The following is a 22,257-nucleotide window of genomic DNA, read 5'->3' on the forward strand; positions in this document are numbered from 1 at the left end:
TCGGATGCGAAACAGCGTACATTTGAGTTTAGTCATCCTGCTGGATGTGTGTGGGCTGGCCGCTGACTAAAAGTGACTTTCCTCACGGCCACGGCACACAGCAGCACAACACCATATGCGGAGCTACTCACTTAGTCTATGCATGGCTGCCTCTCCTAATTAGCAGAGAATAAAACAAATCAAATGAACCCTTCTTGTAATTTCAAACCCATATACTCGGCCCCCTTGAGGAAAATTACATTTTCTTGCATGTGGGTAGACATGATGCAGAAAAAAATAGAGGTACATGGCAGGCTATTTTTGCTCTGAATTTTTCACAAATTTTTAATCTGCATGCATTTCGGGTTATAAAACATCATGAAGCACTCATCTGTGAAGAATTAAAAGGAGCCCTCAAGCGCAGCACCTATTTATTTATGTATTTATTTATTTATTTATTTATTCATTCATTTATTTATTTTTAAATCTGAGATATATTTGCTTTTCATGAGCTTGTATCTGAAAATTCAGTATTTTAATGTTCCATGGGTGTCAATTAGATCCATAAGAACGTGAATCTTCTTAAGATATCTGAATGTACAGGAGATGTGAGCGTTGGGGGAAAAAATACAATGTGAAAAGGAGTCGCCATTTTGAATGAAAAGACACTGATTGCCTTTACGTTTTTGCTTTGAACCAAATTTCCATCCATCCATCCATCCATCCATCCATCCATCCGCATTATGTTAATTGCAGGAAACCACAAATGAAAAACAGTCCGCATGCACTGAGCGTTTCGTATTCTTCTTTTGCAGCATGACTACAGTGGACCCCCTGTAGTTCTTTTTGTATTGTCTGATGCTCATCTTTTTTGTCATACAGGCTATAAATGCATCTAAAAAGCGTCCTCTGAATGTAAATGTGGCACAACCTGAATTAAGCAGCCTCTCGTGCACCGCATGCGTGTGCTGTACTGAAAGTGGAGGAAGACGCGTTGTGAAGTTGCTTGACTCACGCACAAGCCTTTGCGTTGCCAAAGGTCAGGTGAGTTTCTACAAGCTACCGGCGCCCTCTGCTGGAAAATGTTGGACAACACCAAGCGCGCTTCCATTTTACGATTCAGGCGTGGGTTTTACTAGGAAGGAAGTTGGACGAACAAGCATTTCCGAGTGATGTCACGCCAACCTGCTAATTGGATGCTCACTGGATGCTTGTATTCAAAGCAAAACTATTGAATTGAGTATATTTTCAAATCAAGTCATTTGACTGAACCTGGAAACAACGTTTTGCTGCAGTTCTCACTGGCCTCTGGAAAGCGAGACGCCCTAATTATTCATTTACCACCCGACTGTGATCATAACACATCTTACAATTCACAGAAAATTCAAATAATAAAATAAGGTGAGAACGAGGCCACTTTAATTCTTTTTGGCTTTGAAATCATCAGTCCAGTTTGCTGCAGGTAAAACCCGGCTGCGACAAGCTTTACAAAAAAAGACGTTCATAAATCTTGGTTGTATTTTGCCACAAGACAGAACAGATGCAGAGCACGGCGAGGTGGGTCTTGATGGTGAGGAAGCTCTGAATAAAAGCTCTCTGATGGCATCATCTGCAGCGTGGTGCCCACGCACACGCACGCACGCGCGCGCACGCACGCACGCACGCACGCACGCCCTCCCTTCCATTCATCCACCATGCATCCTTCCTCATTCCCGTTCATCATTTCCCAGAAGTGTCGGATGCAGAGCAGCTATGGGCTGGACGCATCCCCGTCTTTTCTCCAACCCGAATCCGATGCTTGTCTTGCCCTTTTTTGACTAATCCACGATCCGCTCTTCTCGCGAAAAAAAAACTGCGCTCCTCGCGTTTGCCGCGCTGCCTTTTGGCGCAAAGCTCCAACTACCTGTTAGCGTCTAAAAACAACACGCACAAAAAAAGAGAGAGAGAAGAAAAGAAAAAAGACTGACTTGTGGCTGCACACTCGCTGATCGACTGTGGGAAAGCGGACAAGAGGGAAACCACACCGGGAGCAAGAGTCGCGCATCTTTTTTTTTTTTTTTTTTTTTTGAATGCCTCTTTCTTGCTAAACGGATGCCGCGTGGCTTGTGGTGACCTTGAGAAGAAACATCTCGTCAGTGTTGCCAAAAGGTGGAGGTGGAAGGTGCTTGCCGAGGATCACTGGAGGTTATGACCGCCTTTGCTCACCTGGACACCGGACTGTTGCAGCTCATGATGATGATGATGATGATGATGATGATGATGGGATGCTTGATCGTTGACGGAAGTAAGTGTCTCGTATCTGCTGTCTCTCAGTGTCATCGTGCACGCCAATCAAGTGCGTGACACTCAAATATACGTGCAATCCATGCAGTGATTCCAGTTTACGAGCGTGCCTTAATCATCATGTGTGCATGCATGCCGTGGGAAATGATCCAATTCCACTAGTCATGTAAAAGCAAATAATCCGTTTGAAGGGCCATACTGTGGTGTAGCCAATAGATGTCAGCTCAACAGTTTGGTGCGCCATGTTTGTAAAAGAATGATGTCACATTTTTTTTAAATGGTAGAACTAAAAAAAGGGGCTCAAATAGTCTCTATATGTCACAGTTTTGGTGATATTTCCATAAGTTGAAAAACATTAGCCAAATGTCATAATTCACACCTTTTGACCAGTCACTTTTCTTCCTGCATGGAGATTTTGCTTTTTTCCACCAAGCGAAATTTACGATAGATAGATAGATAGATAGATAGATAGATAGATAGATAGATAGATAGATAGATAGATAGATAGATAGATAGATAGATAGATAGATAGATAGATAGATAGATAGATGGATAGATAGTTGGATAGATAGACAGACAAAACCACACATTTTTTAATGTTTTCCCATGGGTTTAATTGGTCCAAATGTGTATATTTGTTCATCTATCCATGCCAAGAATTTATACTGACAGGCGTAAAAAATCAATGTTCTTCTATCAGATGACAGAAGACTGACAGGTGCAGTGGATACACAGCACATAGTTGATGTCCGGGTCAAACGAGGACATGGATATTTATTTTAAATGTATAAATCATGAAAAAATCTGAATTATTGTTAAGGGATGGGGGGTGCAGATGAAAGATTTTTAATCTTCCTGTCAATGAAATGTTTTGTGCAGGAATGCAAGTAAACAAAATAGAACTGGACATCTTAAATCAAAGGTGTCCAAACTCAGTCCTTGAGGACAGGAGCTGGACATGTCTGTCCTTAAATTAATTAAATTAAATCATTTAAGTCCTCTGATTTTTGGGGCGAAAACAGAAATTTTGAAAATCCATCAATAAGAATAATCATTCTATTTTATTATTCAAATGTAAGGAGTGTTGGATAACCTCTACAAAGTGTCTAATGTAACCCACGGTTGTATCGGAAGTCAGCTAAGGCGACAAGACATGGGACGGGGCTCTCCCAGATGTCTGAGCTGCGGCTTGCCTGACAAGAACTCAGAGATGCAACAAACAGCAGATGCCGCAAAATATATTCGAAGCAGCTTGTCACCCAGTGTAGTTTTTATTGGAGGAGCTTGATTAGTTTGTTGTACACCATTATACATTATACTGTGTGTATACACGTACAGTATTGGTTCAACAGTCAGAGGGTGTTTTGCAGTTGGTGTCAGATGTTCTCATATATAATAAGTCAGCCTCCGAGGCAGCCTGGGGCCATAAATCCTACGACAAAGCCCCCTTCCAGGATGACTAGACTGCAATGGATGCCGAGCGGGCAACACTTAACACGTAATCTGGTGATATACAATGTTCACTAGCACAGCGTGTGAGTCCATTTAATAAGATGAAGCGCTGAAAGGACGACACCTTTGAAGAAGTGGGTCCTCATCAACACCTGGCCTGGTCAGGCAATGCAGAATTCTCCGTAGCGGCGCCTGCGGGATGGGATGGGATGGTGGCCCACCTCAGATGGTGACCCAGTCTGTCGACGCAGAATCGGTACAGCAGCATCAGATTGGGTACAGCCAAGCAGGGGAGTCGGGTGGCAGTCAGTGTGAGCGGAGAACCTTCAAGCTTCTGCTGGGAAGCAAATAAAATGTCAGGAAAAGCCTACTAGAACAGCTGAAATGGATTTGGGCTTAATCAGAGTCGCTTTAAACGTTGGCAGGTGTGTGCTAACTCCCGTTCAACTACGTGTGAATGGGATTGGTTAGGAGGGGGAGTAGTGTGCAGTGTGTGTGTGTTATTGTAGTTGTTTATTTACTTATAAACTGTACCTGAATCCAGATGATTTTCTTTCGCGCAAACACTTGACAAAATAAAATGGAGTAATGTTCAACAAAAACTTTTTTTTTTTGTGGTAGAAAAAGAAATCATTTCTCTTGGTCTCATGTTTTTTTCATATCACAAAAACCTAGCATTAAACAGGGGTGTGTAGACTTTTTATATCCACGTGAAAATGAGCCTTGAACAAGGAGCGCACTGGACAGAAACATTCGGAAATGAGCTCGTCCAAAACGTTGAAGAAGTTGAATAGATAAAGTCGGCCAACAGAGTATATGTGAAATATAATGTACCCGCAACTGTGTAAAAGGGGACTCTGTGTAGAGCAGCTGTTTGCCGTGGAGGCGTCTTCAAGTCCGGCAGCAGCGGCGGCGGCGGCGGCGGCGGCAGCGGCCACTTGTTTTGGGGCAAGGGGGTGCTTTATGCCTTCATATTTCAACTAGAAAAACAGCTGTTGTAAAGCTGTCAAAACGGTAATCGATTGTCCGCCTGGGGGATTCCAAAGCCGTATCTCTTGCTGACCGGCTCGCTGTCGACTTTTAATTAGCTGCAGTGCAAATCTACAGGTGGTTCATTCATCCAGTCAGCCCTCGGCTTCCTTGACACTCGATTGAGCAAAGTGTCCGTGTCGGATGAGTCCATCAATGGAAACCGGGAGGAAGGCTAATCTGCATTCGCTAGTGTCAATATTCATTCAGCGGGGGAAGTGCTTTCAGCTTTTTAGACTTCATTTTCCGCAACTCGAACAAGGTGCGCTATCTTCGCTCGGCAGCATCGGCGCCACATGGACAAAACATTTGGGGAGGATACACTTGCACAAGATGTTTATCCATTTACCCACCCGTCCATTTTGGAACCACTTACAGCATCTTGTTGAGGCTTTTGCGGTTTTCTTTTGAGGCTAGCTATGGCAGCCGACTTTGGAAGGAAGGCAGACGACACCCACAGCTGGTTGCCAGACAGTCCGTTCACTCGCGTTGACGTCCATCACGACCGAGCGGGAACTGGAGCCGTGCTGCCTACACAAAGCCAAGCAAGTGAACCAATAAATCCGCACCGACCACACGACATTTAGTGGAAACCAATGCAACATCTGTCGGAAAAATTCTTCCCTTACAACCGAGGTCCAAACTTTATTATGGAGCAAAAAGTGGAGCAAGCCATTTTTGCTTCTGAAACTGAATTATCTTTACTTACTGGGATGGAATGCAAACTATATCACTATTTTAGTTGCAAATAGTCTCTTTGCGCCTTTGCATATCGACAAATGATCGAAAGAGGGGTAAGCCTCGAGGCTTATAATGCTCAGTTTCATGGACTGAATGTCGGCGAGGTGGTCAACGAACAATAGGTTTATGATTGCGGTAGTACTTTGTGGTGGTGGAGAAGTGCACTGCAGCATGCCCAGAGGTGTTTTGCGAGAAGATTTGCAGCGGCCTTTTAACAAATGGAGTGGTCGGTAAACGTAACGTGTCTCGTCAGCAGTTGCTGTGACGCCGGAAAGCATTTGGAAACGATCACCGAGTTTCTGTCAGCTGTCAAGCGGCTCATAAAAATCCAATCTCATTTCTTGATATACTGTATCGACATCAGCATGCGCAGCTTTCGTTGTCTTTACGGCAAGCGGCGCACGCGCATTCATCATTCACGGGGAGCCATTAGCCAGATGAGGCCGGCTGGCCCTGTCCGTCAGCAAACTGTTTGTCCCCTCTGATTTAGCGTCCGCGCTTGAACAGACCACACAAAAACGGCAACAAGGAAACAAATGGCACAAGGCTCATATTTGTTTTCCGGCGTCAGGAGAAAAGAAGTTTTGCCTCTTTCGGATCTGAAATGGCATTAAATTGGTCGGAAAGACTTTTTACACGTTCATGAAAGAGGCTAAATATATCATTTGCACACAAGGTGAAGGCTGGCGAATGCCCTCCGCTACTTCTTCACGCTTTCACCGATCAATACGTGCGTTTTCCATCTCTCGCTTTTTCATTCTCACTCTCTCCGTGATTGATCTCATCTCCGTCTTAGCTCGTCCATCTCACTTTGCCTCTCCTTCCAAAAAACAACTTATGGAATTCTTTCGCCATCTTTCTGTGCTCTTATTCAATTTGTAGCCGCCGTGTGCTGCCGCTGATCTTCCTCCTCACCTTTCTGTCAGACTCCATCTCATAATGGAGAATGCATTGCAGCCATGAAAGAGGTAAAAAAAAAAAAAAAAATCCCATTTTGCTGCTGTGGTTTATGATCACCTAACGGAAGCTGATGCCCCAAAGCGTCTTGTTTCCAACTTTAGGAGCGCACCTGAACATGTTGGTGGAAGATCCTGTCAGAGATGCAGGTAGCAAACAACCAGTGTCGACTGACACTGGCCCTGACACCTCGGTGCAAACTTGTAAAGGTCTCTAACGCGAACCCCAAAGCACATGATGCGCACCGGCAACAGTAACAAGAAGTCACAGCAGCAACGCATGGTAATGCTGCGCTGTGACCAACAAGCAGCATTTGAAGGATGATGGTCAGCGCGCGTGTTCTCCGGCTGGCAGTGAAAATTCACCCGTTGATTGCATTGGAGGCTTCATCGTCAAAAGCAAGAGAGTGATGGATGTTCGCTTGCCCGTGACACTTTGGGTGGGCTTTTCTCACTTCAGTGGGGACGCTGAAGTCACACACGCCAGAGGCCCGTGAAGGAAATATTGCAGTTGTCCTTCTGGCTTCGGAATTCAAGGGGGGCGTTGCCATTTTTCAAATCGTCCCTTTTTGTTATGTTTGTCACGCTCAGCCACGCGCTGACTTGCTAGCTTGGGCTTCAGGGCTTTGCTGAAACTAGGGTGGAAAAATCACCTTGAAAAAGAAAAAAACAATTCCTCATTTGTTGTTTGCTCACAACTTGCCATAAGACATATGTTCCAAAAAAGAACAAGAATTGTACTTATAGAAATAGGCCATTCCCAATAAATCATGCTACCAACATGGCAACAGTGGCTAACGCCGGCTTGCGTTTTTGGAGGGTTGTTGTTGTTTTGGTCAGAGACAGTTGCTGCTCACTGCACACCCCCGATATTTAAGAACAAAATTGTGAGTGAAAGCCTCAATTGTTGCATTCGGATTCAAATGCCTCATTTAAAGTGGTTCATCCAATTCATGTGAAAAGTTGAAATCTGCTCCGCAATAATGCAATCATAGAGAACTATGATTGCATTTCAAATTGAAATGGTCAACTTACCGTGAGACCAGAGAGAGTGGTTGCCAATCATCTTTGGCAAGAATTTGTGTGTGTGTGTGGGGGGGTGGGGGTGGGCATTTGGCTCTGTTCAATATCGCAAACAATCTCTATAATCCTGAAAATATTGAAAAAAGTGTGTGTGTGTGTGTGTGTGTGTGTGTGTGTGTGTGTGTGTGTGTTACCATGGCAACAGCTGCCCCAGCCGCCCCCGTGAACGTGTCGGTGACCCAGCTTCGAGCCAATTCGGCCAGAGTGACCTGGAACGTGCCTCTCGGAGACACCGTCATCGGCTACGCCGTCTCGCAGCAGGTACTTTCTGTCCTCGGGGATCCGACTGACCGACTGCTTGTGGGTGGGGGCGGCTTTGGGAGGGAGTGTGAAGTGTCCTGCGACTGATTGGAAGACAGTCCGGGGTGTACGCCGCCTGTCGCCAGGTCAACAAGATGGAAGATAATGACACGCCTCATTTAACTCAATCCGTCCCTCATTCGAGTCACCTTTATCTTCCTGATGAGTTTACAAACCGAACATCCTCAGGGAAATACGATTTTTTGGGGAGGAGGAGTCCACTAGTTTCACCGTTATTATGGAATTAGCTCTAATAGAAAACAAGTAGCAAAACAGTGGTGTCCAAACCATGGCCCGCTGTCTATTTTTTAGCTGCCTACATGTGCCACATAGGTCCGACTAATCCGGAGCAGGGCATCGTCAATCCGTCTATAACTTCCGGGCGGTATTTCCGGCCGGCCCACGCGGTCCCAGTCTCGGTCGTCGGCCGCAGCCAATCGGCGTCCAGAATATCATTTTCACGTCACACGCAGGCGCCGCCAAGAAAAAATATCAAATCAGAACAACAGACACACATAGACGGACTAAAGCATAGAGGAATGCCCACCTCCGCTACGAATAGGAATGCTGTCTACAGGCAGTGTAGCATGATGACCACGGCCACGAGGGCGCCCTAATGCCCCTTCAGGCGCAGAAAATGGGAGTCTCCGTCACCGGTCATAAATAAATAAAGCCATAAAATTACGGTTAAGGTTTGAAATTAAGGTTTTAAACTATAGTTGGGGTTTTAAACAAGTGTTTGTTTTTTAAATTGTGATGTTAAACACAGCTTTGAAACTAGGGTTAGTGTTTCAAAGTAGGGTTTTAAATTAGGCTTAGTGTTTCGAATTAGAGTTCGAAACTAGTGTTAAGGGTTTAGAAATAGGGTTTTAAACCAGAGCAAAGGTTTCAAGTAGGGTTTTAAACAAGGGTCCGGGTTTCAAAGTAGGGTTTGAAACTAGAGTTAGGGTTTCAAAGTAGGGTTTGAAAATAGGGTTAGGGTTTCAAAGTAGGGTTTGAAACTAGACTTATTGTTTCAAAGTAAGGTTTGAAACTAGGGTTAGGGTTTCAAAGTAAGTTTTGAAACTACAGTTATGGTTTCAAAGTAGAGTTTGAAACTGGGGTCAAGGTTTCAATGTAGGGTTTTAAGCCAGGGTTAGGGTTTCAAAGTAGGATTTTAAAAAACAGTTGCACTTTCAAAGTAGGGTTTGAAACGAGAGTTAGGGTTACAAAGTAGGGTTTGAATTGAGGTTTAGGGTTTCAAAGTAGGGTTTGAAAATAGGGTTAGGTTTTCAAAATAGGGTTTTAAACTACAGTTGGGCATTCAAACTACGGTTTGAACTAGGGTTAAGTTTCCAAAGTCGGGTTTGAAACTACGGTTAGTGTTTCAAAGTAGGCTTTTAAACTACAGTTGGGGTTTCAAAGTAGGGTTTTTAACTAAGGTTAGGGTTTCAAAGTAGAGTTTGAAACTAGGGTTAGGGTTTCAAAGTAGGGTTTGAAACTAGGTTTGGGGTTTCAAAGTAGGATTTGAAACTAGGGTTAGGGTTTGAAATTAGGGTTTGAAACTAGGGTTAGGGTTTCAAAGTAGGGTTTGAAATTAGGGTTAGGGTCTCAAAGTAGGGTTTGAAACTATGGTTAGGGTTTCAAAGTTGGATTTCAAACTAAAGTTAGGTTTTCAAAGTAAGGTTTGAAACTAGGGTTAGGGTTTCAAAGTCGGGTTTGAAACTAGGGTTAGTGTTTCAAAGTAAGGTTTGAAACTAGGGTTAGGGTTTCAAAGTAGGGTTTTTAACTAAGGTTAGGGTTTCAAAGTAGGGTTTGAAACTAGGGTTAGGGTTTCAAAGTAGGGTTTGAAACTAGGTTTGGGGTTTCAAAGTAGGATTTGAAACTAGGGTTAAGGTTTGAAATTAGGGTTTGAGACTAGGGTTAGGGTTTCAAAGCAGGGTTTGAAATTAGGGTTAGGGTTTCAAAGTAGGGTTTGAAACTAGGGTTAGGGTTTCAAAGTAGGGTTTGAAACTAGGGTTAGGGTTTCAAAGTTGGATTTCATACTAAGGTTAGGTTTTCAAAGTAAGGTTTGAAACTAGGGTTAGGGTTTCAAAGTCGGGTTTGAAACTAGGGTTAGTGTTTCAAAGTAGGCTTTTAAACTACAGTTGGGGTTTCAAAGTAGGGTTTTTAACTAAGGTTAGGGTTTCAAAGTAGGGTTTGAAACTAGGGTTAGGGTTTCAAAGTAGGGTTTGAAACTAGGTTTGGGGTTTCAAAGTAGGATTTGAAACTAGGGTTAGGGTTTGAAATTAGGGTTTGAAACTAGGGTTAGGGTTTCAAAGCAGGGTTTGAAACTAGGGTTAGGGTTTCAAAGTAGGGTTTGAAACTAGGGTTAGGGTTTCAAAGTAGGGTTTGAAACTAGGGTTAGGGTTTCAAAGTTGGATTTCAAACTAAGGTTAGGGTTTCAAAGTAGGGTTTGAAACTAGGGTTAGGGTTTCACAGTAGGGTTTGAAATTAGGGTTAGGGTTTCAAAGTAGGGTTTGAAATTAGGGTTAGGGTCTCAAAGTAGGTTTTGAATCTAGGGTTAGGGTTTCAAAGTAGGGTTTGAAACTACAGTTGGGGTTTCAAAGTAGATTTTGAAATTAGGGTTAGGGTTTCAAAGTAGGGTTTGAAACTAGGGTTAGGGTTTCAAAGTAGGGTTTGAAACTAGGGTTAGGGTTTCAAAGTAGGGTTTGAAACTAGGGTTAGGGTTTCAGGGTAGGGTTTGCAACTAGGGTTAGGGGTTCAAAGTAGGGTTTGAAACTAGGGTTAGGGTTTCAAAGTAGGGTTTGAAATTAGGGTTAGGGTTTCAAAGTTGGGTTTGAAACTAGGGTTAGGGTTTCAAAGTAGGGTTTGAAACTAGGGTTAGGGTTTCAAAGTAGGGTTTGAAACTATGGTTATTGTTTTAAGGTAGGGGTTTGAACTAGGGTTAGGGTTTCAAAGTAGGATTTGAAACTAGGGTTAGGGTTTCAAAATAGGGCTTGAAACTAAGGTTAGGGTTTCAAAATAGGGGTTTAAACTAGGGTTAGGGTTTCAAAGTAGGGTTTGAAACTAGGGTTATTTCAAAGTTAGGGTTTCAAAGTAGGGTTTCAAACTAGGGTTAGGGTTTCAAAGTAGGGTTTGAAACTAAGGTTAGGGTTTCAAAGTAGGGTTTGAAACTAGGGTTAGGGTTTCAAAGTAGGGTTTGAAACTAGGTTTAGGGTTTCAAAGTAGGGTTTGAAACTAGGGTTAGGAATTCAAAGTAGGGTTTGAAACTAGGGTTATTGTTTCAAAGTAAGGTTTGAAACTAGGGGTAGGGTTTCAAAGTAGGGTTTGAAACTAGGGTTAGGGTTTCAAAGAAGGGTTTCAAACTAAGGTTAGGGTTTCAAAGTCGGTGTTTAAACTAGGGTTAGGGTTTCAAAGTAGGGTTTGAAACTAAGGTTAGGGTTTCAAAGTCGGTGTTTAAACTAGGGTTAGGGTTTCAAAGTAGGGGTTTAAACTACAGTTGGGTTTTCAAAGTAGGGTGTGAAACTAGGGTTATTGTTTCAAAGTAAGGTTTGAAACTAGGGTTAGGGTTTCAAAGTAAGGTTTGAAACTAGGGTTAGGGTTTCAAAGTCGGGTTTTAAACTAGGGTTAGGGTTTCAAAGTAGGATTTGAAACTAGGGTTAGGGTTTCAAAGTAGGGTTTCAAATTAAGTTTAGGGTTTCAAAGTAGGGTTTGAAACAAGGGTTAGGGTTTCAAATTAGGGTTTGAAACTAGGGTTAGGGGTTCAAATTAAGGTTTGAAATTAGGGTTAGGGTTTCAAATTAAGGTTTGAAACTAGGGTAAGGGTTTCAAAGTAGGGGTTTAAACTACAGTTGGGTTTTCAAAGTAGGGTTTGAAACTAGGGTTATTGTTTCAAAGTAGGGTTTGAAACTAGGTTTAGGGTTTCAAAGTAAGGTTTGAAACTAGGGTTAGGGTTTTAAAGTAACGTTTGAAACTAAAGTTAGGGTTTCAAATTTGGGTTTTAAACTACAGTTAGGGTTTCTAATTGGTGTTTTAAGCTAGGGTTAGAGTTTCAAAGTAGGGTTTCAAATTAGAGTTAGGGTTTCAAAGTAGGGTTTCAAATTAAGTTTAGGGTTTCAAAGTAGGGTTTGAAACAAGGGTTAGGGTTTCAAATTAGGGTTTGAAACTAGGGTTAGGGGTTCAAATTAAGGTTTGAAATTAGGGTTAGGGTTTCAAATTAAGGTTTGAAACTAGGGTTAGGCTTTCAAAGTAGGGTTTGAAACTAGGTTTAGGGTTTCAAAGTAGGGTTTGAAACTAGGGTTAGGAATTCAAAGTAGGGTTTGAAACTATGGTTATTGTTTTAAGGTAGGGGTTTGAACTAGGGTTAGGGTTTCAAAGTAGGGTTTGAAATTAGGGTTAGGGTTTCAAAGTAGGGTTTGAAATTAGGGTTAGGGTCTCAAAGTAGGTTTTGAATCTAGGGTTAGGGTTTCAAAGTAGGGTTTGAAACTACAGTTGGGGTTTCAAAGTAGATTTTGAAATTAGGGTTAGGGTTTCAAAGTAGGGTTTGAAACTAGGGTTAGGGTTTCAAAGTAGGGTTTGAAACTAGGGTTAGGGTTTCAAAGTAGGGTTTGAAACTAGGGTTAGGGCTTCAAAGTAGGGTTTGAAACTAGGGTTAGGGTTTCAAAGTAGGGTTTGAAACTAGGGTTAGGGTTTCAGGGTAGGGTTTGCAACTAGGGTTAGGGGTTCAAAATAGGGTTTGAAACTAGGGTTAGGGTTTCAAATTAGGGTTTGAAATTAGGGTTAGGGTTTCAAATTAGGGTTTGAAACTAAGGTTAGGGTTTCAAAGTAGGGTTTGAAACTAGGGATAGGGTTTTAAAGTAGGGTTTGAAACTAGGGTTAGGGTTTCAAAGTAGGGTTTGAAACTAGACTTATTGTTTCAAAGTAGGGTTTGAAACTAGGGTTAGGGTTTCAAAGTAGGGTTTGAAACTAGGGTTAGGGTTTCAGGGTAGGGTTTGCAACTAGGGTTAGGGGTTCAAAATAGGGTTTGAAACTAAGGTTAGGGTTTCAAAGTAGGGTTTGAAACTAGGGATAGGGTTTTAAAGTAGGGTTTGAAACTAGGGTTAGGGTTTCAAAGTAGGGTTTGAATCTAGGGTTAGGGTTTCAAAGTAGGGTTTGAAACTAGGGTTAGGGTTTCAAAGTAGGGTTTGAAACTAGGGTTAGGGTTTCAGGGTAGGGTTTGCAACTAGGGTTAGGGGTTCAAAATAGGGTTTGAAACTAGGGTTAGGGTTTCAAATTAGGGTTTGAAATTAGAGTTAGTGTTTCAAATTAGGGTTTGAAACTAAGGTTAGGGTTTCAAAGTAGGGTTCTAAACTACAGTTGGGGATTCAAAGTAGGGTTTGAAATTAAGATTAGGGTTTCAAAGTAGGGTTTGAAACTAGGGTTAGGGTTTCACAGTAGGGTTTGAAATTAGGGTTAGGGTTTCAAAGTAGGGTTTGAAATTAGGGTTAGGGTCTCAAAGTAGGTTTTGAATCTAGGGTTAGGGTTTCAAAGTAGGGTTTGAAACTACAGTTGGGGTTTCAAAGTAGATTTTGAAATTAGGGTTAGGGTTTCAAAGTAGGGTTTGAAACTAGGGTTAGGGTTTCAAAGTAGGGTTTGAAACTAGGGTTAGGGTTTCAAAGTAGTGTTTGAAACTAGGGTTAGGGTTTCAAAGTAGGGTTTGAAACTAGGGTTAGGGTTTCAAAGTAGGGTTTGAAACTAGGGTTAGGGTTTCAGGGTAGGGTTTGCAACTAGGGTTAGGGGTTCAAAATAGGGTTTGAAACTAGGGTTAGGGTTTCAAATTAGGGTTTGAAATTAGGGTTAGGGTTTCAAATTAGGGTTTGAAACTAAGGTTAGGGTTTCAAAGTAGGGTTTGAAACTAGGGTTAGGTTTTCAAAGTAGGGTTTGAAACGAGGGTTAGGGTTTCAAAGTAGGGTTTGAAACTAGGGTTAGGGTTTCAGGGTAGGGTTTGCAACTAGGGTTAGGGGTTCAAAATAAGGTTTGAAACTAAGGTTAGGGTTTCAAAGTAGGGTTTGAAACTAGGGATAGGGTTTTAAAGTAGGGTTTGAAACTAGGGTTAGGGTTTCAAAGTAGGGTTTGAATCTAGGGTTAGGGTTTCAAAGTAGGGTTTGAAACTAGGGTTAGGGTTTCAAAGTAGGGTTTGAAACTAGGGTTAGGGTTTCAGGGTAGGGTTTGCAACTAGGGTTAGGGTTTCAAAGTAGGGTTTGAAACTAGGGTTAGGGTTTCAAAGTAGGGTTTGAAACTAGGGTTAGGGTTTCAAAGTAGGGTTTGAAACTAGGGTTAGGGTTTCAAAGTAGGGTTTGAAACTAGGGTTAGGGTTTCAGGGTAGGGTTTGCAACTAGGGTTAGGGGTTCAAAATAGGGTTTGAAACTCGGGTTAGGGTTTCAAATTAGGGTTTGAAATTAGGGTTAGGGTTTCAAATTAGGGTTTGAAACTAAGGTTAGGGTTTCAAAGTAGGGTTTGAAACTAGGGTTAGGGTTTCAAAGTAGGGTTTGAAATTAGGGATAGGGTTTCAAATTAGGGTTTGAAACTAAGGTTAGGGTTTCAATGTAGTGTTTGAAACTAGGGATAGGGTTTCAAAGTAGGGTTTGAAACTAGGGTTAGGGTTTCAAAGTAGGGTTTGAAACTAGGGTTAGGGTTTCAAAGTAGGGTTTGAAATTAGGGTTAGGGTCTCAAAGTAGGTTCTGAATCTAGGGTTAGGGTTTCAAAGTAGGGTTTGAAACTACAGTTGGGGTTTCAAAGTAGATTTTGAAATTAGGGTTAGGGTTTCAAAGTAGGGTTTGAAACTAGGGTTAGGGTTTCAAAGTAGGGTTTGAAACTAGGGTTAGGGTTTCACAGTAGGGTTTGAAATTAGGGTTAGGGTTTCAAAGTAGGGTTTGAAATTAGGGTTAGGGTCTCAAAGTAGGTTTTGAATCTAGGGTTAGGGTTTCAAAGTAGGGTTTGAAACTACAGTTGGGGTTTCAAAGTAGATTTTGAAATTAGGGTTAGGGTTTCAAAGTAGGGTTTGAAACTAGGGTTAGGGTTTCAAAGTAGGGTTTGAAACTAGGGTTAGGGTTTCAAAGTAGGGTTTGAAACTAGGGTTAGGGTTTCAAAGTAGGGTTTGAAACTAGGGTTAGGGTTTCAAAGTAGGGTTTAAAACTAGGGTTAGGGTTTCAGGGTAGGGTTTGCAACTAGGGTTAGGGGTTCAAAATAAGGTTTGAAACTAAGGTTAGGGTTTCAAAGTAGGGTTTGAAACTAGGTATAGGGTTTTAAAGTAGGGTTTGAAACTAGGGTTAGGGTTTCAAAGTAGGGTTTGAAACTAGGGTTAGGGTTTCAAAGTAGGGTTTGAAACTAGGGTTAGGGTTTCAGGGTAGGGTTTGCAACTAGGGTTAGGGGTTCAAAATAGGGTTTGAAACTAGGGTTAGGGTTTCAAATTAGGGTTTGAAATTAGGGTTAGTGTTTCACATTAGGGTTTGAAACTAAGGTTAGGGTTTCAAAGTAGGGTTCTAAACTACAGTTGGGGTTTCAAAGTAGGGTTTGAAATTAAGATTAGGGTTTCAAAGTAGGGTTTGAAACTAGGGTTAGGGTTTCACAGTAGGGTTTGAAACTAGGGTTAGGGGTTCAAAGTAGGATTTTAAAAAACAGTTGCACTTTCAAAGTATGGTTTGAAACTAGAGTTAGGGTTTCAAACTAGAGTTTGAAACTAGGGTTAGGGTTTCAAAGTAGGGTTTGAAACTAGACTTATTGTTTCAAAGTAGGGTTTGAAACTAGGGATAGGGTTTTAAAGTAGGGTTTGAAACTAGGGTTAGGGTTTCAAAGTAGGGTTTGAAACTAGACTTATTGTTTCAAAGTAGGGTTTGAAACTAGGGTTAGGGTTTCAAAGTAGGGTTTGAAACTAGGGTTAGGGTTTCAGGGTAGGGTTTGCAACTAGGGTTAGGGGTTCAAAATAGGGTTTGAAACTAAGGTTAGGGTTTCAAAGTAGGGTTTGAAACTAGGGATAGGGTTTTAAAGTAGGGTTTGAAACTAGGGTTAGGGTTTCAAAGTAGGGTTTGAATCTAGGGTTAGGGTTTCAAAGTAGGGTTTGAAACTAGGGTTAGGGTTTCAAAGTAGGGTTTGAAACTAGGGTTAGGGTTTCAGGGTAGGGTTTGCAACTAGGGTTAGGGGTTCAAAATAGGGTTTGAAACTAGGGTTAGGGTTTCAAATTAGGGTTTGAAATTAGAGTTAGTGTTTCAAATTAGGGTTTGAAACTAAGGTTAGGGTTTCAAAGTAGGGTTCTAAACTACAGTTGGGGATTCAAAGTAGGGTTTGAAATTAAGATTAGGGTTTCAAAGTAGGGTTTGAAACTAGGGTTAGGGTTTCACAGTAGGGTTTGAAATTAGGGTTAGGGTTTCAAAGTAGGGTTTGAAATTAGGGTTAGGGTCTCAAAGTAGGTTTTGAATCTAGGGTTAGGGTTTCAAAGTAGGGTTTGAAACTACAGTTGGGGTTTCAAAGTAGATTTTGAAATTAGGGTTAGGGTTTCAAAGTAGGGTTTGAAACTAGGGTTAGGGTTTCAAAGTAGGGTTTGAAACTAGGGTTAGGGTTTCAAAGTAGGGTTTGAAACTAGGGTTAGGGTTTCAAAGTAGGGTTTGAAACTAGGGTTAGGGTTTCAAAGTAGGGTTTGAAACTAGGGTTAGGGTTTCAGGGTAGGGTTTGCAACTAGGGTTAGGGGTTCAAAATAGGGTTTGAAACTAGGGTTAGGGTTTCAAATTAGGGTTTGAAATTAGGGTTAGGGTTTCAAATTAGGGTTTGAAACTAAGGTTAGGGTTTCAAAGTAGGGTTTGAAACTAGGGTTAGGGTTTCAAAGTAGGGTTTGAAACTAGGGTTAGGGTTTCAAAGTAGGGTTTGAAACTAGGGTTAGGGTTTCAGGGTGGGGTTTGCAACTAGGGTTAGGGGTTCAAAATAGGGTTTGAAACTAGGGTTAGGGTTTCAAATTAGGGTTTGAAATTAGGGTTAGGGTTTCAAATTAGGGTTTGAAACTAAGGTTAGGGTTTCAAAGTAGGGTTTGAAACTAGGGTTAGGGTTTCAGGGTAGGGTTTGCAACTAGGGTTAGGGGTTCAAAATAGGGTTTGAAACTAGGGTTAGGGTTTCAAATTAGGGTTTGAAATTAGAGTTAGTGTTTCAAATTAGGGTTTGAAACTAAGGTTAGGGTTTCAAAGTAGGGTTCTAAACTACAGTTGGGGTTTCAAAGTAGGGTTTGAAATTAAGATTAGGGTTTCAAAGTAGGGTTTGAAACTAGGGTTAGGGTTTCAGGGTAGGGTTTGCAACTAGGGTTAGGGGTTCAAAATAGGGTTTGAAACTAGGGTTAGGGTTTCAAATTAGGGTTTGAAATTAGGGTTAGGGTTTCAAATTAGGGTTTGAAACTAAGGTTAGGGTTTCAAAGTAGGGTTTGAAACTAGGGTTAGGGTTTCAAAGTAGGGTTTGAAATTAGGGATAGGGTTTCAAATTAGGGTTTGAAACTAAGGTTAGGGTTTCAATGTAGTGTTTGAAACTAGGGATAGGGTTTCAAAGTAGGGTTTGAAACTAGGGTTAGGGTTTCAAAGTAGGGTTTGAAACTAGGGTTAGGGTTTCAAAGTAGGGTTTGAAATTAGGGTTAGGGTCTCAAAGTAGGTTCTGAATCTAGGGTTAGGGTTTCAAAGTAGGGTTTGAAACTACAGTTGGGGTTTCAAAGTAGATTTTGAAATTAGGGTTAGGGTTTCAAAGTAGGGTTTGAAACTAGGGTTAGGGTTTCAAAGTAGGGTTTGAAACTAGGGTTAGGGTTTCACAGTAGGGTTTGAAATTAGGGTTAGGGTTTCAAAGTAGGGTTTGAAATTAGGGTTAGGGTCTCAAAGTAGGTTTTGAATCTAGGGTTTGGGTTTCAAAGTAGGGTTTGAAACTACAGTTGGGGTTTCAAAGTAGATTTTGAAATTAGGGTTAGGGTTTCAAAGTAGGGTTTGAAACTAGGGTTAGGGTTTCAAAGTAGGGTTTGAAACTAGGGTTAGGGTTTCAAAGTAGGGTTTGAAACTAGGGTTAGGGTTTCAAAGTAGGGTTTGAAACTAGGTTTAGGGTTTCAAAGTAGGGTTTGAAACTAGGGTTAGGAATTCAAAGTAGGGTTTGAAACTAGGGTTATTGTTTCAAAGTAAGGTTTGAAACTAGGGGTAGGGTTTCAAAGTAGGGTTTGAAACTAGGGTTAGGGTTTCAAAGTAGGGTTTGAAACTAGGGTTAGGGTTTCAAAGTAGGGTTTGAAACTAGGGTTAGGGTTTCAAAGTAGGGTTTGAAACTAAGGTTAGGGTTTCAAAGTCGGTGTTTAAACTAGGGTTAGGGTTTCAAAGTAGGGGTTTAAACTACAGTTGGGTTTTCAAAGTAGGGTGTGAAACTAGGGTTATTGTTTCAAAGTAAGGTTTGAAACTAGGGTTAGGGTTTCAAAGTAAGGTTTGAAACTAGGGTTAGGGTTTCAAAGTCGGGTTTTAAACTAGGGTTAGGGTTTCAAAGTAGGATTTGAAACTAGGGTTAGGGTTTCAAAGTAGGGTTTCAAATTAAGTTTAGGGTTTCAAAGTAGGGTTTGAAACAAGGGTTAGGGTTTCAAATTAGGGTTTGAAACTAGGGTTAGGGGTTCAAATTAAGGTTTGAAATTAGGGTTAGGGTTTCAAATTAAGGTTTGAAACTAGGGTTAGGGTTTCAAAGTAGGGGTTTAAACTACAGTTGGGTTTTCAAAGTAGGGTTTGAAACTAGGGTTATTGTTTCAAAGTAAGGTTTGAAACTAGGTTTAGGGTTTCAAAGTAAGGTTTGAAACTAGGGTTAGGGTTTCAAAGTAGGGTTTTTAACTAAGGTTAGGGTTTCAGGGTAGGGTTTGCAACTAGGGTTAGGGGTTCAAAATAGGGTTTGAAACTAAGGTTAGGGTTTCAAAGTAGGGTTTGAAACTAGGGTTAGGGTTTCAAAGTAGGGTTTGAATCTAGGGTTAGGGTTTCAAAGTAGGGTTTGAAACTAGGGTTAGGGTTTCAAAGTAGGGTTTGAAACTAGGGTTAGGGTTTCAGGGTAGGGTTGGCAACTAGGGTTAGGGGTTCAAAATAGGGTTTGAAACTAGGGTTAGGGTTTCAAATTAGGGTTTGAAATTAGAGTTAGTGTTTCAAATTAGGGTTTGAAACTAAGGTTAGGGTTTCAAAGTAGGGTTCTAAACTACAGTTGGGGTTTCAAAGTAGGGTTTGAAATTAAGATTAGGGTTTCAAAGTAGGGTTTGAAACTAGGGTTAGGGTTTCACAGTAGGGTTTGAAATTAGGGTTAGGGTTTCAAAGTAGGGTTTGAAATTAGGGTTAGGGTCTCAAAGTAGGTTTTGAATCTAGGGTTAGGGTTTCAAAGTAGGGTTTGAAACTACAGTTGGGGTTTCAAAGTAGATTTTGAAATTAGGGTTAGGGTTTCAAAGTAGGGTTTGAAACTAGGGTTAGGGTTTCAAAGTAGGGTTTGAAACTAGGGTTAGGGTTTCAAAGTAGGGTTTGAAACTAGGGTTAGGGTTTCAAAGTAGGGTTTGAAACTAGGGTTAGGGTTTCAAAGTAGGGTTTGAAACTAGGGTTAGGGTTTCAAAGTAGGGTTTGAAACTAGGGTTAGGGTTTCAGGGTAGGGTTTGCAACTAGGGTTAGGGGTTCAAAATAGGGTTTGAAACTAGGGTTAGGGTTTCAAATTAGGGTTTGAAATTAGGGTTAGGGTTTCAAATTAGGGTTTGAAACTAAGGTTAGGGTTTCAAAGTAGGGTTTGAAACTAGGGTTAGGGTTTCAAAGTAGGGTTTGAAACTAGGGTTAGGGTTTCAAAGTAGGGTTTGAAACTAGGGTTAGGGTTTCAGGGTAGGGTTTGCAACTAGGGTTAGGGGTTCAAAATAAGGTTTGAAACTAAGGTTAGGGTTTCAAAGTAGGGTTTGAAACTAGGGATAGGGTTTTAAAGTAGGGTTTGAAACTAGGGTTAGGGTTTCAAAGTAGGGTTTGAATCTAGGGTTAGGGTTTCAAAGTAGGGTTTGAAACTAGGGTTAGGGTTTCAAAGTAGGGTTTGAAACTAGGGTTCGGGTTTCAAAAAAGGGTTTGAAACTAGGGTTAGGGTTTCAAAGTAGGGTTTGAAACTAGGGTTAGGGTTTCAGGGTAGGGTTTGCAACTAGGGTTAGGGGTTCAAAGTAGGGTTTGAAACTAGGGTTAGGGTTTCAAAGTAGGGTTTGAAACTAGGGTTAGGGTTTCAGGGTAGGGTTTGCAACTAGGGTTAGGGGTTCAAAATAGGGTTTGAAACTAGGGTTAGGGTTTCAAATTAGGGTTTGAAATTAGGGTTAGGGTTTCAAATTAGGGTTTGAAACTAAGGTTAGGGTTTCAAAGTAGGGTTTGAAACTAGGGTTAGGGTTTCAAAGTAGGGTTTGAAACAAGGGTTAGGGTTTCAAAGTAGGGTTTGAAACTAAGGTTAGGGTTTCAGGGTAGGGTTTGCAACTAGGGTTAGGGGTTCAAAATAAGGTTTGAAACTAAGGTTAGGGTTTCAAAGTAGGGTTTGAAACTAGACTTATTGTTTCAAAGTAGGGTTTGAAACTAGGGTTAGGGTTTCACAGTAGGGTTTGAAACTAGGGTTAGGGTTTCAGGGTAGGGTTTGCAACTAGGGTTAGGGGTTCAAAATAGGGTTTGAAACTAAGGTTAGGGTTTCAAAGTAGGGTTTGAAACTAGGGATAGGGTTTTAAAGTAGGGTTTGAAACTAGGGTTAGGGTTTCAAAGTAGGGTTTGAATCTAGGGTTAGGGTTTCAAAGTAGGGTTTGAAACTACGGTTAGGGTTTCAAAGTAGGGTTTGAAACTAGGGTTAGGGTTTCAGGTTAGGGTTTGCAACTAGGGTTAGGGGTTCAAAATAGGGTTTGAAACTAGGGTTAGGGTTTCAAATTAGGGTTTGAAATTAGGGTTAGTGTTTCAAATTAGGGTTTGAAACTAAGGTTAGGGTTTCAAAGTAGGGTTCTAAACTACAGTTGGGGTTTCAAAGTAGGGTTTGAAATTAAGATTAGGGTTTCAAAGTAGGGTTTGAAACTAGGGTTAGGGTTTCACAGTAGGGTTTGAAACTAGGGTTAGGGGTTCAAAGTAGGATTTTAAAAAACAGTTGCACTTTCAAAGTATGGTTTGAAACTAGAGTTAGGGTTTCAAACTAGAGTTTGAAACTAGGGTTAGGGTTTCAAAGTAGGGTTTGAAACTAGGGTTAGGGTTTCAAAGTAGGGTTTGAAACTAGGGTTAGGGGTTCAAAGTAGGATTTTAAAAAACAGTTGCACTTTCAAAGTATGGTTTGAAACTAGTGTTAGGGTTTCAAACTAGAGTTTGAAACTAGGGTTAGGGTTTCAAAGTAGGGTTTCAAACTAGGGTTAGGGTTTCAAAGTAGGGTTTGAAACTAAGGTTAGGGTTTCAAAATAGGGGTTTTAACTAGGGTTAGGGTTTCAAAGTAGGGTTTGAAACTAGGGTTAGGGTTTCAAAGTAGGGTTTGAAACCAGGGTTAGGGTTTCAAAGTAGGGTTTGAAACTAGGTTTAGGGTTTCAAAGTAGGGTTTGAAACTATGGTTATTGTTTTAAGGTAGGGGTTTGAACTAGGGTTAGGGTTTCAAAGTAGGATTTGAAACTAGGGTTAGGGTTTCAAAATAGGGCTTGAAACTAAGGTTAGGGTTTCAAAATAGGGGTTTAAACTAGGGTTAGGGTTTCAAAGTAGGGTTTGAAACAAGGGTTATTTCAAAGTTAGGTTTTCAAAGTAGGGTTTCAAACTAGGGTTAGGGTTTCAAAGTAGGGTTTGAAACTAAGGTTAGGGTTTCAAAATAGGGGTTTTAACTAGGGTTAGGGTTTCAAAGTAGGGTTTGAAACTAGGGTTAGGGTTTCAAAGTAGGGTTTGAAACTAGGGTTAGGGTTTCAAAGTAGGGTTTGAAACTAGGTTTAGGGTTTCAAAGTAGGGTTTGAAACTAGGGTTAGGAATTCAAAGTAGGGTTTGAAACTAGGGTTATTGTTTCAAAGTAAGGTTTGAAACTAGGGGTAGGGTTTCAAAGTAGGGTTTGAAACTAGGGTTAGGGTTTCAAAGTAGGGTTTGAAACTAGGGTTAGGGTTTCAAAGTAGGGTTTGAAACTAGGGTTAGGGTTTCAAAGTAGGGTTTGAAATTAGGGTTTTGTTTTCAAATTAAGGTTTGAAACGAGGGTTAGGGTTTCAAAGTAGGGCTTGAAACTAAGGTTAGGGTTTCAAAATAGGGTTTTAAACTAGGGTTAGGGTTTCAAAGTAGGGTTTGAAACTAAGGTTAGGGTTTCAAAGTAGGGTTTTAAACTAGGGTTAGGGTTTCAAAGTAGGGTTTGAAAATAAGGTTAGGGTTTCAAAGTAGGGTTTGAAACTAGGGTTAGGGTTTCAAAGTAGGGTTTGAAACTAGGGTTAGGGTTTCAAAGTAGGGTTTTAAACTAG

At 41.2% G+C, this 22,257-nt stretch overlaps 1 protein-coding gene across 1 annotated transcript in view; it reads left to right on the forward strand.

Moving 5' to 3' along the window:
• Positions 1 to 1,557: 1,557 nt before the first annotated feature.
• The window catches only part of LOC147154092 (fibronectin type III domain-containing protein 4-like), a 28,720-nt gene continuing 8,020 nt past the window's right edge, over positions 1,558 to 22,257 (forward strand). The window contains exons 1-2 of the mRNA XM_086040926.1: positions 1,558 to 2,263; positions 7,669 to 7,784. Coding sequence (XP_085897052.1) covers positions 2,167 to 2,263; positions 7,669 to 7,784 — 213 coding nt within the window. The 5' untranslated portion in view covers positions 1,558 to 2,166. The remainder of the gene's footprint in view (positions 2,264 to 7,668; positions 7,785 to 22,257) is intronic.

This window comes from Filicampus tigris, chromosome 1 (assembly GCF_054856515.1).
Source record: "Filicampus tigris isolate MCC_2025a chromosome 1, RoL_Ftig_1.0, whole genome shotgun sequence".
Taxonomy (NCBI): Eukaryota; Metazoa; Chordata; class Actinopteri; order Syngnathiformes; family Syngnathidae; genus Filicampus; species Filicampus tigris.